This window comes from Phaeodactylum tricornutum, chromosome 1, assembly GCF_000150955.2.
Source record: "Phaeodactylum tricornutum CCAP 1055/1 chromosome 1, whole genome shotgun sequence".
Classification (NCBI taxonomy): Eukaryota; Bacillariophyta; class Bacillariophyceae; order Surirellales; family Neidiaceae; genus Phaeodactylum; species Phaeodactylum tricornutum.
Window position 1 is genome coordinate 1,754,217 of NC_011669.1, and position 16,424 is coordinate 1,770,640.

At 47.9% G+C, this 16,424-nt stretch overlaps 7 protein-coding genes across 7 annotated transcripts; 4 read left to right on the top strand and 3 right to left on the bottom strand.

Moving 5' to 3' along the window:
• Positions 1–66: 66 nt before the first annotated feature.
• On the bottom strand, positions 67–2,850 carry PHATRDRAFT_8810 (DNA topoisomerase; the record flags this gene model as incomplete). The annotated part of the gene is made up of 3 exons (XM_002177329.1): positions 67–1,241; positions 1,341–2,253; positions 2,335–2,850. Coding segments are annotated over 3 exons (2,604 nt in total), but the record flags the coding sequence as incomplete, so codon positions are not given.
• Positions 2,851–3,899: 1,049 nt separating this feature from the next.
• RPN5 (regulatory proteasome non-atpase subunit 5) lies at positions 3,900–5,662 on the top strand. The gene is made up of 3 exons (XM_002176809.1): positions 3,900–4,518; positions 4,635–5,083; positions 5,196–5,662. Exons 1-3 carry the CDS (start codon positions 4,027–4,029, stop codon positions 5,626–5,628), a joined length of 1,374 nt encoding a protein of 457 aa, XP_002176845.1. The 5' UTR covers positions 3,900–4,026; the 3' UTR covers positions 5,629–5,662.
• Positions 5,663–7,282: 1,620 nt separating this feature from the next.
• Positions 7,283–8,269, bottom strand: PHATRDRAFT_32132 (predicted protein; the record flags this gene model as incomplete). Its single annotated transcript, XM_002177330.1, has 1 exon — positions 7,283–8,269. The coding sequence occupies one exon, from the start codon at positions 8,267–8,269 to the stop codon at positions 7,283–7,285; it is 987 nt and encodes a 328-aa protein (XP_002177366.1).
• A 531-nt stretch (positions 8,270–8,800) lies between these two features.
• On the top strand, positions 8,801–9,562 carry PHATRDRAFT_8827 (predicted protein; the record flags this gene model as incomplete). The annotated part of the gene is made up of 2 exons (XM_002176810.1): positions 8,801–9,262; positions 9,365–9,562. Coding segments are annotated over 2 exons (660 nt in total), but the record flags the coding sequence as incomplete, so codon positions are not given.
• Positions 9,563–10,188: 626 nt separating this feature from the next.
• PHATRDRAFT_54026 (predicted protein) lies at positions 10,189–11,554 on the bottom strand. The gene is made up of 2 exons (XM_002177331.1): positions 11,067–11,554; positions 10,189–10,969 (listed from the first exon to the last, which is right to left on the bottom strand). The coding sequence occupies exons 1-2, from the start codon at positions 11,343–11,345 to the stop codon at positions 10,322–10,324; spliced, it is 927 nt and encodes a 308-aa protein (XP_002177367.1). The 5' UTR covers positions 11,346–11,554; the 3' UTR covers positions 10,189–10,321.
• Positions 11,555–12,901: 1,347 nt separating this feature from the next.
• PHATRDRAFT_9388 (predicted protein) lies at positions 12,902–14,209 on the top strand (the record flags this gene model as incomplete). The annotated part of the gene is made up of 2 exons (XM_002176811.1): positions 12,902–13,510; positions 13,925–14,209. The coding sequence occupies 2 exons, from the start codon at positions 12,902–12,904 to the stop codon at positions 14,207–14,209; spliced, it is 894 nt and encodes a 297-aa protein (XP_002176847.1).
• A 712-nt stretch (positions 14,210–14,921) lies between these two features.
• Positions 14,922–16,373, top strand: PHATRDRAFT_9625 (predicted protein; the record flags this gene model as incomplete). The annotated part of the gene is made up of 2 exons (XM_002176812.1): positions 14,922–15,403; positions 16,097–16,373. Coding segments are annotated over 2 exons (759 nt in total), but the record flags the coding sequence as incomplete, so codon positions are not given.
• Between the last annotated feature and the right edge of the window lie 51 nt (positions 16,374–16,424).

A 16,424-nucleotide genomic window follows, 5' to 3' on the forward strand; every position in this document is an offset into this window, starting at 1 on the left:
ATTAATTGCTAACAGTAAATCCTTTTGCAAGGGTCTAATTCTTCCACTCCTCCCTCGTCCTCTCGCGCGCCCGCCCCTTCCGCCGCGGCCTCGCCCACCTCGTCCTGATGCTGTCAGTCGGTCCGAGCCGTGATAAATTCTAACTCTCGCTTTCAAAACCTCGTCTTCGGGAAAACAGCTAGTGTATTTTAATTCACCGTCAGGAAAAGGGGAATCGCCCGCTTTGAAGTCGACCTGCATAAGGTGGACTCCCAATGCTTCGTCTTTTTTGTTAAGAACGGTGATCTTCTCGATACCTTTGGGCATATAAACGATGATCGGGTCTCTAGTAGACACGAGTCGCCACTTCGGGCCCATGTGGGGGTCAAGAATTAAAACACCATCGCTTTCAGGATCTGTACTAACAGTCAACTCCTCAATCGAAGGGTGTTCATCCGGTAATGGGCATTCCAAAACAAGGCGTTTTCCAGCAATGGAAGTAATCTGTTTTTCTTTCTGTTCGTCTTCCGTGTCCGTAGGATCTTGAGGGAGCTCATCAGCATCTAAAGACCATTTGGAATCGTTGAAGCAGCGTGGACACAGAGGAAAAGTGCGCTGTGGGTTACCAACTGAAAAAAGGCACAGCTCAAAATTGCAGTTTTCAACCGAGCAGACTCGTCCTGTCCACTGTTTGACAATACCTCCTGAAGGTAAAGGATATACGGTTTCTGTCCATTTGTTGTACAAGCGAGGTGGTGGCCCTTCGATAAATTGCAAGTAGCGACGAGTTAGGCCACATCTGGTAAACGGTTTCCCAACATCTTCAAGTTTGGAAAATGACGTGCTGAACAAGACATCCATTTTGGAGATGTTATTCACAAACGAATCAAACTTGTTTCTGAACAAATCGATAGCCTTTTGGACAACAATATCCTTGCTCAATAGCCCTTTGGCAATCTTGTTGCACTCGTCTTCTATGTCAGAACGAACGCGAGGAAGTACAAGCGAGCTGTCTATCTGATGGTAGCCTTGCGCCAAAACAATACCGAGCTTCGATGGTACCAAACGACGGCCTGATTCTAAAGCGACATAATTGCGCTTTTGAACATTTTCTATGTGTGTCGAAATACTGGCATCCGTACCAATTCCGTTCTTTTCCATCAACGAAATCAACTCGGATTCGGTAAGGTAAGTGGGTGGCGTTGTCATCTTCTCTTTAATGCCGAGGTTAGCACGAACTGTGGTACCTGGAACAACGGAAACTTTAGATGAATCACCTGGCGACGAACTGGTATTCGTGAGAGGAATTAGTTCACCATATGCAAACGCTGGAAGGGCCCGCTCTTCCTCGTCTTCATCACCTTCAATATTCTCTTCGCCATATTCTGTATGCAACAGGACGGCAAGGAAGCCCGGTGAAACAGGCTCTTTGCCTCGAAGAGTAAATACACCTTTCTCTCCCAGAGCTTCGATGGCAAAATCGATCTGCGTTGAACGCCACACTGCATCTTGGCTGACAGAAGCAATGAAATGACGCACAACTAAATCGTAAACCCGCGCCATGTCCCCGCTTAGTTCACCAGCACGAGTAGCACGGCATGGGGTGATTGGAGGATGGTCTCCCATATCAATGCCTCCCCGCGACTTGTTTGGACCTTCTCGAAGTAATTCTCTCACATAGCTCCCCCATCGAACGTCTGATGACTGTTGCTGAAGAGTGCCATAAATATCGAAAGATTTCGGATAGGCCGAAGACTCGGTTCTAGGGTACGAAAGATAGCCACTCAGATAAAGTCGTTCTGCAGTTTGCAACGTGGCGTGAGGACCAATTCCTAGTGCTTTACTGCAAGCTTTGAGAAGCGCCACTGTATTCAAAGGAATTGGTCGTCCCTGTTTCTTATCTTTGGCAACGACGCTCGTAACTTTGGCAAAAGGTCCACTTTCCAAGGCCTCAAGTAACAACTTTTCGACCTTGTTCTTGTTGAAAGAACGCCCCGAGCCCCAGAGAGCTCGCAACGATCGCCCTCGCTTCATGACGGCCAGTTCCAACACCCAGTACGGTTCCGGTTTGAACGTTTGAATGTCAATGTAGCGTTGCACACAAAAGCCGAGCGTCGGGGTCTGGCAAGGGCCGTAGGAAAGCACTGCACTGTTGAGATCACCATAGCGACCTTGAAAGTATCGAGTTTGGTAGCGCGAGAAAGCAATGCCTACTTTCAAATCCAATTCCTGTCGGGCATCAACGGAAAGGGCCTGGTTCTTGTCTGGCTTGCCCTATCCAAGCAAAAGAAGAAAATATGTTGAGCTTTGTGCAGAAATAAAATCAAAAATGTCTTGAGGGGAGATATGACCTACCAAAGAGTTGTAGGCTTTTTGAATATCGGACGGATTAATTGCGGAAAAGTAAGCACGATAAACGCGATCAAAGTTTGAGCTACCACCGCTCTTCATTACATGCATACAACAGTCGAGTACTTCAAAGTTGATGTTTTCACCTTCCCGGTCGCAGTCCATCCAAAGCACAATGAAATGCACGCCACGGGCTTCATCCTCCAAATGCCGAACTACGGAGGATTTGCAAGGCTTTCGCACAATTGGCGCCTCAAAGAGTTCGGCCGGATCCACTGAATCCCACGATTGATATTTCTCGGGAAAATCCACGTTAAATACGTGCCCGGCCACCGATGTGATCTTATGTTGGAAATGTTTTGCGTGTGGAGCCTTGGGAAAGGAAATGCCGTTGGACAGCTCGTACACAGGGAGACTCTTGCTTCGCATACTAGGATTGGATGATTTTCCTTCCGCTGATGCCAATCCATGTGCAATGGCCTGAGCAATACTAGGTTTTTCCGCTACGTGTAGGATAGTGATGGACTCCCCGCGGCCAAAATTGGGGTCGCTAGTTTGTTGCGGCTGATTGGGCGGGATCGAAGGGGCAAGGGGTTTGCTGGAGTCGGAGGAAGCTACGGAGGAAGCTCTTCCACCCGTGCGCTTTGCATCAAACTTCTTGCTGGCTGTGACTTTACCATTCTTCTTATTCTTTGCGATGTTGTTTCCAATTTTGTTTCCCACACCATCATACTTTAGTAACTGTTTCTCCAGCGTCTCGTTCTTTGGCTTGATGCTCTTTTCGTTCGGATTCGATGAGCCTCCTTTGCTTTTCTTTTTCTTGATCGACGATGGCTCTTGTGGTTCCACGCCATTTGGTTTGAGAAATTTGGGAGAATTCTTTGCCTTTGCATTCAGCGGCTTGGCTTCTGCTGGATTGATACGTTTTGTCTTCCCATTGGCGTTTTTGCTTATGGACGTTTGGGGGACTTGACTTTTCTCTTTCGGTTCGAACGGTTTTGCCTCCGCCCGGATGACCGAAACCTCTTTGGTGGCTTTGGAATTTGTATCGTTTCGCGATGGAGCAACGGATGAGTTTGACGGTAGCGATGCTTCTTGGTCGCGATTGGGTCGATTGGACTTGCCGGATCGTCCCCGACCCCGACCACGTCCTCGTCCACCGTTGCCGGCAGCTGTCCGTCCGCGCTCGCCGTCACGGACGGTTTGAGGACCACGACCTGAGCTTGGGACAATGGGAGCACCGTGGGTATCGCTGTCCGTCATGATTACAATAAGTGGTCGGTGTTGGGGTGCCAGTACGAATGGCAGCATAGGTCCAGAATCCATCACGACAACGAGAAGGAAAAAGAAACCCTACTCTCTCTAGAGTAGAGTATTACAGCTAGGGCAACAGATTCGGACTGCTCTTTGATATGTGACGCTTACTGTTAATCACATTCATTCCTGGTGACAGGAAAGGAGAATGTCTCATGACTTTGAAAAGTATGTTATCGAGTCGTATAAGACAGTCGTAGATGAAGGCGAACGATCGGGTTCGAAAGATCGACCCAACCGACGCAAAAATAGGACTGGACCTGACTATGGCGTGGACTGTTGGGCGTTGTCTCCTCCCGTCTTCTTCGCTGACTGTGAATAAACATTTAGTTTCTGTGTTGTCCCTCGGTGATCTCTTACGTCTACCTTGTATATTCTAGTGCTATGGCTTCCGAAGGCGCTTCTGGTGCCGCTTCGGGCGGCCAGTTGCAAGAAAAGTTGGACCTGTCGAAGGAAACCGACGCCAAAATAGAACAGGCTCGAACGCTCGTCAACGCGGGACAGTTGCCGGAAGCACTCGCTCTACTATCCGCGTTGGAAAAACAATGCCGGGTGGGGAACGACAATCCTTCTTTGGTCCGTGTCTGCGAAGAAAGCCTCAAGCTGTGCCGGCAAGTCGGCGACGAAGACGCCATGGTCGACACGATCCAAAGCCTGGTGACGCGACGCTCACAAAAGACCTCCGCCGTAAAAGCCCTGGTGCAGACGGCCTTGCCATGGTGCGTCGAAGAACCCTTCGCACCTTTGCCAGTGTCCACCGATTCCGAAATTGCCTTTCGGGATCGTTTGGTCGTCGTCTTGCGGGACGTTACCGACGGAAAGCTCTTTTTGGAACGGGAGCGGGCGCAGTTGACCCGCGCGTTGGCGACCATTAAGGTACGTGTGCAACACCTTGCCGTGAGAGCATACTGATTCGCGATTCTCTCATTGAATCTAACCGTGTGTTGGTGTCACAATGGTCCGGATTCTTACCCGTTACGGTTGTATTTTAGGAACAACAAGGGGATATTTCTGAAGCCGCCAACGTGTTGCAAGATGTACACGTTGAAACTTACGGTTCACTTTCCAAAAAGGATAAGATCGAATTTATTCTCGAGCAAATGCGTCTTACGCTGGCCAAGAAAGATTTTGTCCGGGCTGCCATTGTTGCAGGAAAAGTATCAAAGAAAAATTTGGCGGAAGAGAACATGAAAACGTACAAGGTCCAATTTTATACACTCATGACAATTTACCATCGGCACGATAAGAACGCTCTCGATTTGGCCAGAGATTATCATGCTATTTACTTGACTCCGCATATATTGGCGGACGGTGTCAAATGGAGGGAAGCCTTGCAAGCGACGGTCGTTTTCTTGGCGCTTAGTCCGTACGACAACGAACAGCAAGATATGTTGAATCGGATTGCCCTGGAGGAGAACTTGGAAAAACTTCCGGCTTGCAAGTGAGTATCGTGCTTTGTGTAAATGACAGTACTGGCTAGTGTAGTGTTCACGAAGTATTCTTGTTGGTTGCCAGTGTCTACTTTCTCATTATATTCGTTTGGTTCTGGACAGAAAAACGATTGATCTCTTGCTCAAGAAGGAAATCATTAATTACCCAATGACGCATCAAGCCGAACTCGAAGCGCTACCGGTATGTCACGAAGGTGGCGAAGATCTGGCGGCGCACTGGCACGAAGTTTTTCACCGCCGCATTATTCAGCACAATATTCGCGTCGTCTCGGTTTACTACAAACGTATTCACGGTGCCCGTCTCGCACAGCTCTTGCAACTGGAGCCCGCTCGGGTCGAAAAGGAAATAGCATCCATGGTCAGCGAAGGCTCGATTTACGCCAAGATCGATCGCCCCAAAGATATTGTTCGCTTTTCACAACCCAAAACGGCGGAAGCGGTTCTTTCGGACTGGGCTTCGGACATTGATAAGCTGCTTAATTTGGTCGAAACAACCACACATTTGATTGACAAGGAAAACATGACGAGTTCGTAGTGATCTATTAAGCTTGAAAAGGTTTTACTCCGCCATCACTATGCTAACTTTTTCATCACTATCGTTACTCTTTGGTACTGATCTCAATCGAACAATTCTACAGTCGGCGGCTGGGTCGCCCTGGTCGTGCCCAGACTCTGCCACCCTTCTTGATGCCGCTCCAAAATCGAGGATTGACTAGCATAACGACACACGTCTGGCGAGGCATCTCCAATCACCAGGAGTTTCGACCAAAAGGAAAATATCTGAACTACTTCTCCCGCCACGGCCATACTTTGACTTTGTCGTGCGACACTTTCCTTACTGCAATACCACAGCAACGTCTCGTTTGAGAAGCGCTTGGCGATCATACATCGTAATAGTTGCCCCGATTGTGCGACTTCGCTCTCGACATGTGTCGAATCGTATACGGCACCATAACCCGGCGTTTGTTGTCGTTCGACACGTTGCTCAGCAAATCGAGGTTTGGAAAAGACGAAGCCGTTACCGTTACATCAAGTGCAAAAATATACTCCATTGTACTCGGGATCCCCACAATTGCTCACCTCTACGCGTCGAGAGAGTAACAGGGTCGGGACACGGACGTGACAATTCGACGGCTGCGTGCATATTCCTTCCAACTGCTCCTGCGCTCGCAATAGCTGCATAACATCAATTAGCTGTCGCTGAACAGCAATACTGCGTGTTCGACGCTGTGCACTGCACAGTGCCAAGTCGCGGAATCTCCAGCACGTTCGCTGGAGCCGAACGAGAGATTGGCAGTCGAGGAACTCTAGTACTCGTAAAACAAGGTCGTCAGCTGCACCGTACTGAAGAAAGGAAGCGCACTGTCTCGCAAACAAGTCGTTCAAGTCTGATATTTCATCTTTCTGGTCTTGATTCTGGCTTTGAAAAGTGATACTTTTGTTGTGGACGTGGTGGAGGTTCTCCATGGACTTCAGAAAATCTCTGTACTCTTGAGTATTTTGGACAGTTTTTACATCTTCCATGCGGAGCGACGAGAGCCAGCGTATACAAGCATCTATCTCTTTTTTCGTTTCGCTGCCTTGCTGCCATGTGAAAGTATCCCTCATTTACCTTCTCTAGTAGGCAGAGCCAACAAAAATATTGGTAGCTCCAGAATTTGTCAGGTAGAGGGGAGTCTTCCGTATGGTTGTCGCAATGTAAATGAAATCTGTTCGAAGTTTTTTACTTGCCGTAATCAGTCCTAATCATTTCTGCATAGTACATTCCCAAGGCCTCGTTCCCTGGCTACTTTTTGATTTGAGTAGAGAGTTCCCTGTAAACGGATTCTTGCTGTAGTTCATTTACAATAAAGCCTGCAATCCGATCTTTTTCGCCGTCAGTTTGTCGGTTTCCTCTCGCTAGAATTTCGTGTCCGTGTTTAGGATACCAAGGTAGAATAGGGGTTCGGGGGAGGGTTCACAGTCAGGCAAGGCCGGCAGTGAAGGACGAAGATGCTGTTATTCTTTGATAGAGTACCCGGACCTTTGTGTAAATGAGCTAACAGTCAATCTAAAGTTTGGCCATAGTCACATTCATATTCTTGAAAGAAGAGTCTAGAAGAACTTATGTAATGGAAGCTGATGCTGCAGGGTTAGAATTCATAATGATTTCTATTTATTTGACAAGCGGATTTGCCCTTCATTTTTGGCTATTCCTTGTTCTCTGGCTTTTGGTCGTTTACGATGTCGCTTTCCTCCTCCTCTTCATCGCTATCCCAGTGGTGGTGTTCGTCCAGGATCTTCGGATCAAAACCTCGGAGAGGAAACTTTCTGGTATGGTCAATAACTGTAGAACCAGCAAATTTTTCGTTGGCCAGAGGATCTTTTGTCAGTTCTTTTGGTTTCTTTTGAATAACATCATCAATCACAAATGACATATCACCATCATCATCGTCGTCGATCATATTTCCCCAATTGTAGAGATTAAGCGGCATGCCTAAAACGACTTCCTCGACAGCCGAGATCCATCCTGGCATTTCGTATCCACAAGTCACAATCTTGCACTCGAGTCCGGCGAGTTTTTTCTCCAGCAGGGGTCGGAACTTGGCAAGCGCTTCGTCCGCAAAATACATACTAATGATGGTTGCTTGTTGCACCACAGCCCATGCGGGATGATCTTCGTCCATCAAGTCGGCAACGATGAATTCCAGCTTTGGCCGCGGGTGGCGCTTGGCAAGGCGATCTCGCGCGATCTGTACGATCTTTTCGTCAATGTCTATACCAGTAGACTGCAGGACACCAAAATTGATCGCATAGAAGTTGACTCGGCCGTCACCCGACCCAAGGTCCACGTGAATGTCCCGTGGAGTTGCGGCGGTGAGGTCGAAAATTTTGCCAACGGCGGCATCGGGCAGTGGCACCCAAGGGGATAGGGAAGTTTTCCGCAGATACTCATCCATACTTTCCTCACCATGTTCGTAAGGACCTTCTAGCCTTCCGAATGTGGGCGAATTTCCTGACAAGTGGTACTTCTCGAAAGCGGGTCGTTTCCGACGGGTAGAGGAAGACAGAGAGCGCTGCACAAAAGGAAAGCAATCCTTATTTTCTATTTCACTCGTGAACATTCCGGTGATTTTCGAAGGAAGAAAAGCGCGAAGGTGCTTCTCGTTACGAGCCATGGATATTAGACGCGCCATGGTATTCAAAAACAGATCTTTGAAGTAGGTGTAATAGTACACCCAGAGCTTTTCAATCGACTTGTAAGGGTCGAAATAGGGGATTTTGGTGTGTGATACGTTCTGTCGTTCGACAAAAAATCGCACGTTATCGATGAGAAACAGATGACGTCACATGAGTATCAGACAGACGGTTTGTGCGTTTTTATTGCTCTAAATTTTTGGTCGCATTTCTGCCCGTGCGTAAGTTACAGTTAGAAGTTCACAGCTTTCCGTCACTAATTTTTGGTCGGAGGCTTTGGCAGTCCGCTCTGTTACGGTCAAGGTAAAAAGGCCTGCGTCGAGACGGCAGCAAATGCGAGAATTAGCTGAATCACCACTTTGCAGCAGCAATAGAAGAAGAAGCGCTGTGGCGGGTAAGGAAACTTCCGCTTCGGTGTCATGACACGCCAAACGAAACGGTGCAAGGAAACCGACATGCCGAGGGCCAAAGCTGACAGGCCACCGTTTCCGCTTCACAAATCAGCCCGAAAGCCGTCTTTCGAAGAGGGGATTGAATCAGTGGTCAATCTAATTAAAGAGCGACGTAATGTTGTTGTCTTAACGGGAGCTGGTATATCAGTCAGCTGTGGCATTCCGGACTTTCGTAGTAAAGACACAGGCCTGTACTCGATACTAGACGCGGAAGAGCTAGGCTTATCGTGTCCGGAAGAATTGTTCGATTGGGAAGTTTTTCAAGAAAGCCCACAGCCTTTTTACACTTTTGCTCGAAAATTGTATTTTCCCCTAGGAAGCGACGAACGTGCGAAACCCAGCGACTCTCACAAACTCTTGTCTTTATTGGAAAGACAGAAGAAACTTCTTCGAGTTTATACCCAGAACATTGACGGCTTGGAGCAAGAGGCGGGCGTATCCTCAAAGAAAATTGTGTACGCACACGGATCTCTGCAGTTCGCTACATGTCTTACTTGTAAGCGGAAAGTGAGTGCCAAAGAGATTGAACCAGACATTCTAGTTGGTAACGTCGCGCGATGTCAGCAGCCGACTACCTCTCCAAACGGCAAAGTGTCGGCCAGCCCTGTCTCAGCTCGAGACCCAACTCCTCGATCACGAAAGCGTGCACGATACGAGAATAGTCTGGTTTGTAATGGTATACTGAAGCCGGGCGTAACGTTCTTCGGTGAAACGTTGCACGACAATGTCGGGCGAAGTTTGGAAGTGGACTATGACAAGGTCGATGCCCTGATAGTGATTGGTACCTCACTCTCCGTGTACGTATGTAGACTGGATGTACGTGAGGTGACAGTGGCTTGATGTACGTTCTTACCATGCTGCTCCGTCTTTACAGGGCACCCATATCCAAAGTCATTGGATACCTTCCGCCCGGTATACCACGAATACTCATCAATCGCACAATTGTGCACCTACAACAGAAAAAGATGAGAATGAAAATAAAGAAGAAAAGGATTTTCGCGAGGAATATGTTTTTGATGCCTATCTCTTGGGATTTTGCGACGATGTGACCCGTGCGCTTGCGAAGCAACTGTTCTCGGATGTCAACAGTGAGCCCCATCCGCCCTTGGACGATGGGCGTCTATTGTCAACGCTCAAGCAGTCGGACCGAATTTTCAATTTGGCTGAGTGGGATTCCGTTCGAGTGCCGAAGGACCGCGTCTTTCTGTTTCCTGGTGCTCAGCCACCGGCGATCGACGACGAGGCATCGGAGATTGAGTATAAGGAAGTTGCACACTGTGATGGTTGTAGCAAACGAATCAAGGGCATGATTAAAAAATGTTCAATTTGCTTTGATTACGATTTGTGCTCCGCATGCTTTCCAAGTTTGTCACAAACTCACCACGAAGGAAGCCATCCTTTTTACGAAGAAAACGGTTAGAAAGCTAGCTAGAGTAAATGTCATAAAAAATCGAAAACAATCAACTCTTGTTCAATCACCATTATAGATTCACAAACAAAACGGCACTCTTACATATGGAAGCTGGAAAGTCAAGGTAGAGAGGTTCCTCTGGACAGGGCAGAGCGTATAGACATCCATACCTACATGTCCATCAACGATCACTTGTCTGTCTCGGAAGTCTCGCTGTTGGCCGGAGACTTCTGATCGACAGTATCGGCATTCTCTTCAGTTGCCTTTGGTGTCGAATCGCTGCTAGCCGACACGGTCTCATCCAAGAATTCCAAGTAAGGCTTTCCGCCTAACAAGACACCGCTTTCTCGGTCGCATCGCTCAGTTTCCCATTTCACAAGTCTCTGTACGAGTGGATGCAAATCACGCCACCCTTGCGCGGTCGCTTCTTCCATTAGAGCGCATTGCTTTAAGGCTTTGTCTTCGTACGCTTTGGCTGCCTCTTCGAGTTTGGCTTCGTTCCGATTCAACCTTTCCATCTTTCTATCGGGGGTTGTCTTCCCTTTGCTTTCCAAGCTATTCGTCTTTTTCCGCAAACCTTCTACCTTGGACTCGTAGTGATTTAAGGTTTCGCGCAGCTTTTTGACCTCAACCAGACCTGCGTCAATTTGCGTGTTGACAACAGATTCCCATTCAGCGGCGTAGTCAATTACGTTCTTTTGAAACCTATCCCCGCTATGCTTGGTCTCCGTACTCATACGGATCTGCAAGGAAGCCATCGAGCCCTCGTTGGTCGTATCGCCGATGCAACGATAGATTGGCGAGTCGATGGACAGGTCCGTCAAGGCTTGTAACATCTAATGACAGGACAACAACAGACTCAACCGTGAGATGAAGACTAAATTTTTGGACGATAAGACTTTAGATCTCTTCCACCGAGCAAAACAGACGTACCGTAAGTCGCGCCTCATCGGCTTGTAACGTAACAAGTCGAAAATGTTTCGCTGTCGCCACGAGCGAACGCAATCTTTTGCGTAGTACCTCATAGTCTTTCGTAAGAGGCACCAAATCCAGAGCATGCAAGCTATCGCGTCTGGTCTGATAACTTGTTTCGACACAACGCGATAAGCGCGATGCCACGGGTGAAGCTTCGACGGCTGTGGGCTTTTGTAGATCCTCCTTTTCTCGCGTTGGGGAAGTGGGCGACTGCGCCGGTTCCTTGGTCATCACCATCTTGCTTCAATTCTCGTTGACAGTGAATGAAAGGGCGAGAGTGTGTAGGTAGATTCAGGGATCGGGACTTCCACTACTCTAACAGTCAACCTTCTGCTAAAATGTTGGTGGTCGACAGCACTGGACAACCGACAGTGAGATGAACGCGAGGTTTACATTATACGTCGATGCCAAATTTGTTACGAACAGCCGTTGCGTAAGTGAAAGAGGTCATGTGTGGGAAGTCGTTGATGTAATTTACAATTACTTCGTCGCCAAAACGGTATTGGAACCTTCTGGGCTTGTGGACAGAAAGAAATGGATTTCCTTATTAGATACCAATAGTGTTCTTTTCGGCTCTGTAACAAAACATTTAGGGTAGGTTTATCTATGTTCATCGGAACGAAATTACTTAGTTACTCTATGTAAAAGTATTTTTGAACGAGCGTAAAGAGAGGGACTTTACTGACCGTGGAGGTAACAATACTAGATCAACTGATTGGAATACGAGGACTCAAATTTCAAAACGATTTTGGGATCTTCGACTAAACAATTTACAGATAGTGGCAGTTTTTCTACTTCGATCTATTCCGATCTTTATGTTTCATAAAACAGGGTTGGTCCTCTCTCAAATCGCAGAAGAGGAAATGACCCCAGATTACTAGCTCCTTTATAGGTCACAAAAGATGGATACTTGCTCCGATGCCGTACGTTGTGACTGGATCGCGTCCGTGTATCATTGTGTACATAGTCTCTCTGCAGCTCTCATGCCGAGTATTCCACTTAAAGGCTGGTAGCTTCCAGACGGGATCGTCACACAGTAAACAGCGAGCCACGACTTTAACGGTTATTGTATTGTCAACGTAAAACAAGTACCGAAGAGACGTCGTTACAACCAATGAATGAACTTATATGAAAATCTGTATATGCGACTATACCTTGATATATACTCTGCGAAACGTCGCGAACGAGCGTGCTATATCCTCCGGAACGAATCCGCTGCTTTTTCTGCTTCTGTTGACGGGGGGGGGGCTTCTCGCCAACAACCAACCTCACACAGACACCCTTCCCCTTGAAACGGCAATCTCTGTGTATTCCAGTTACGGTCGATTTCTTTCTCTGACTGGTGATCCTTTTCCTAAAAAATGAAGTCCTCAGCGTCGGCCGGTATTAGTAGCTCTACTGCAGGGACAGCACCAGCGGACAAATACGGTGCCTTAGCGGACGGCGTCGTTCCTCCGAACGAAGATGCTTCTCCCGCGCCACTGGCAACAGGGGATTATGTCTTGCAGAACGACACGGAACACGACGGTTTGATGCGATTCAACGAAGACGACTCTGATGATGATTCTGAAGATAGCGAAGAGTACGAAATGTCAATGGGGGAACTTTTGTATTCGACGTCTTCGTACTACGCAATTGCCAAACCAGTCACTCTGGCCATGGTGCTGTCAGCGCTGGCCGTTGTTAATGTCAATAACGACTACACACGGGCTCAGGGACAGCAAGCGATGGCATCGGCCTACGAAGTATTTGACGTGAACAGTGGTGGCAGTGGACAGGCATTCGCGTTGAGTATGGCGAATGCGCTCATTATGGTTTCGTTCATCTGCGCTTTGACGTTCGTCATTGTGCTACTCTATCACCTGCGATTTATGAAGTGTTTGATAGGTTACATGATAATATCTTCAGGGACTTTACTAGGCGTGTTGGGTGGAAACATGATGCAGGTGGCGGTCGCCATCTACGAAATTCCCGTGGACAAATTGACTTTTTACGGTTTTATCTACAACTTTTGCGTTGTGGGGGTCCTAGCTATCTTCTTCGGGCGCGGAATTCCTAAATCAGTCACACAAGGATATTTGATTGCAACCTCGGTTATTCTCGCTTGGCATCTTTCCTACTTTGATGATTGGACGACCTGGACGTTGCTCATGATGTTGGCGCTGTACGATCTCTGCGCAGTCTTGACTCCTTGCGGACCGCTCAAGGCACTGGTCAACCTCATGTCTCAAGATGACTCTCCCGACATGCCTGGCCTTTTATTTGAAGCCGAGCTTCCGCCCGAAGCCAAGCGTCCGGGTGGTAAGAAGTCACGGCCCGACAACAGTGCGGAAACAAACTCGCAAGTTACTTCTCATCAAGAAGGTTCTGGCTTGGTGAAGTCCACTGAGCAACAGGATCAAGTCCTTGATTCTCATACCAAACCAGCTCAAGTTACAAGATCTTCCGAAACGCAAGAGCGTGTCGTCCAAGTTCCTTTGGCCATTGCCAAAGTATACAACTTGTCCGTCATTGGTATCCCACTTGAATCGATCAGTACTATGCACCCAAAACGTTCGACGAGCGCGACTGCCGCCCCATTGCTTTCCTCTTCGGAAGAAGATGCTTTCATTGCGTTACCCACAAATCCATCAACCGCACAGTTACGTGCAAGTGTGACAGTCCGCTTACCAACAAACGGCGGTCGTCTTGAACCAGTTGCGCGTCGTGGCAAAAAGGTGTATTTGGAACGCGATCGACATGGGGAACCAAAGCGCGTTTTATGGGTGGACCGTGACGGAAAAGTGTTTGCGGAACTGCGTGACGGCGACGAAGAGGCCGGCAACGATGGGCATAACTCGATTCGACTTGGTCTTGGAGATTTTATTTTCTATTCCGTGTTGGTCGCCAAGGCCGCACAGTACTCGTTTGCCACCTTTGCTGCCTGTCTCCTAGTCATCTTGGCCGGTCTCGGTGGTACACTTGTGTTGTTGAGTGTGTATCATTCAGCCCTGCCCGCGTTACCCATTTCTATCTTTTTGGGTGTCATATTTTACATTCTGACGCGTTGGAGCGTGGAGCCTTGGATTGAGGCCATCTTAACTCGACCGTATTACGTATAAAGACGGAGTGAGTAACGAAACCTATCGGATCGTGTTCATATATCAAGCAGAGTTAATTTTTCACGCATACTTCATCCTGCATTTGACAAAAATTAAGGGTAGTGGCAATTTTTATGGTTGGTATCTGACAGAGAGCAAATATGTGGTGCTGGTACTGTAGGCAGCTGTGCTCTCCAATCGATTGCCAACCAAAGGAGGACATTTTCCGATTGATCTTGGTAGCGGAAATGGACTGGACCGCCCGACTCGGCATGAACCGAATTTGAACGACCCATTTACGGAAGCAACACAAGTACAGAAGTGACAATGGTGGAAAGTGAGTCGGGCATGGCTGCAGTAGGACCCCAGCGAGATGGGTCCCATCCAGTCCATTTATCCATGGAGCCGCTATCCATTGATCAGGAACATCGTGGCGATGAAGGAGCTGTTAGTTTGCGAGATATTCACTACGGAATGGAGTCATTTTACGCCATCGTCAAACCAGGTATGTTAAGGACGACAATGCCATAACTTCTGTGAATACGTCATCTTTTGTACTCTGACAAAGATGCAATTGTATTCCTATTTAGTCTTTCTCACTATGGTATTAGCTGCGTTATCGGTCATTTACATTTCGACCCCGGAACATGCTAGGGCACAATCAGCTGGCTTGGCCAATACGTACACAGTACGGCAAAGCGACGAGAATGCTAACAATGCCCAAAAACTCGGAGACAGCCTCCTCAACGGAATAATCATTGTGTGCGTTGTTTGCGCCCTAACGTTTTTCATTGTAATACTATACAAATACCGATGTATGAAGATCCTCCTGGGATATATGATTCTGTCAAGTATGTTGTTGTTGGGCTTTCTTTGCTCCATCATGTTTGAGGTTGCCATTGATAGGTACGAATTAAATGTCGACGTCTTGTCCTTTTATTTTTTTCTGTACAACTTTTCGGTTGTTGGGACTGTCGCCATATTTTTCGGCAAGGGCATCCCGCCGTTCGTCACTCAAGGGTATTTGATTGCGACTTCGGTAATTGTGGCTTGGCAACTAGCTTTTTTTGATGCTTGGACGGCGTGGGTACTGCTGGTGCTGTTGGCTCTGTACGATTTGTTCGCTGTGTTGACGCCGTGCGGTCCTCTTAAAGCCCTCGTCAACCTCATGCAACAAGAGGACGCTCCCGATATGCCTGGGCTATTGTACGAAGCGTCACTTCCAGATACAGCTCGGCGGCGACGACGACGCTCTAATCCAAGACCTGAACCCTCATCGATCTCACCAGAGAGTACGACGAGTGCATGCAACGAAAGAGAGTCAGAAGCAATTGGTGACACTACACCGACAATGCAGAGTGGTCAACAACTTGCAAACGACTCGTCGCCGGCGTCAGATGGATCTCATGACACATATCGTCCCGCTGATACTCATGTTATCCACGACACAGTGCCTTCTCCATCACGGTCCCGACAGATTATCTCTGCTATACATGACTCAGGAGAAGGGCAGCGGGAAGAGACCGATCCAGAACTCTCGACTTATCCCACGGGTCAAATTCCCCTAGCAATAGCCAAGCTATACAAGCTCCCATTGTTGAACAATCCCAATCCGAGTTGGCGGCGACCTCGTGAGGAAGGGCAGGAAGTAGAATCCTTTTCCTCAGAAGAACTGCTGTCCATGGTTACAGCTGTCTTTCAGCACGGAGGTGGTCGTATTGTACCTCAACCAAACCGGCCACCATCCGGTCCTCGACAGTGGCATCGACAATCGGCAAACTCAGAACCTCGTTTTGTAGTAATGGATCGCCACGGTGCTCTCAAAAGAACGTTGTTTGTAAACCGAGAAGGACGTGTTTTCGAAGATCTAACGAATCGACAAAATGGCGACGATGATGATGACGAGAGCTCCGGACGAAATTCGATTAAATTGGGCCTGGGTGATTTCATCTTCTATTCCATTCTTGTTTCCAAAGCAGCTATATACAGCTTTGCTACCTTTGCTGCTTCATCTTTGGCCATTTTGGCAGGTCTTGGGTTGACACTGCTGCTGCTCGCCATTCGAGGACAAGCCTTACCCGCTTTGCCCATTTCTATCTTTTTGGGTGTTGTCTTTTATCTTACGACTCGCTACGTCCTCGAGCCTTGGGTCGAAGAGTTGTTTCTACATCAAGTTTATATTTGATGTGAAAAATAAATAAATTTTACTAATAGAAGATACGATTGCTCACAGTCG

What these genes read in the sequence shown, in the direction of transcription:
- PHATRDRAFT_54026 (XM_002177331.1), bottom strand. Translation starts at nt 11,345, where the DNA reads ATGGTGATGACCAAGGAACCGGCGCAGTCGCCCACTTCCCCAACGCGA. An exon ending in CCGATGAGGCGCGACTTACG is followed by an intron (nt 10,970 to 11,066) that starts GTACGTCTGTTT and finishes TCCTGTCATTAG; the next exon opens with ATGTTACAAGCCTTGACGGA.
- RPN5 (XM_002176809.1), top strand. Translation starts at nt 4,027, where the DNA reads ATGGCTTCCGAAGGCGCTTCTGGTGCCGCTTCGGGCGGCCAGTTGCAA. An exon ending in GCGCGTTGGCGACCATTAAG is followed by an intron (nt 4,519 to 4,634) that starts GTACGTGTGCAA and finishes GTTGTATTTTAG; the next exon opens with GAACAACAAGGGGATATTTC. An exon ending in GAAAAACTTCCGGCTTGCAA is followed by an intron (nt 5,084 to 5,195) that starts GTGAGTATCGTG and finishes GGTTCTGGACAG; the next exon opens with AAAAACGATTGATCTCTTGC.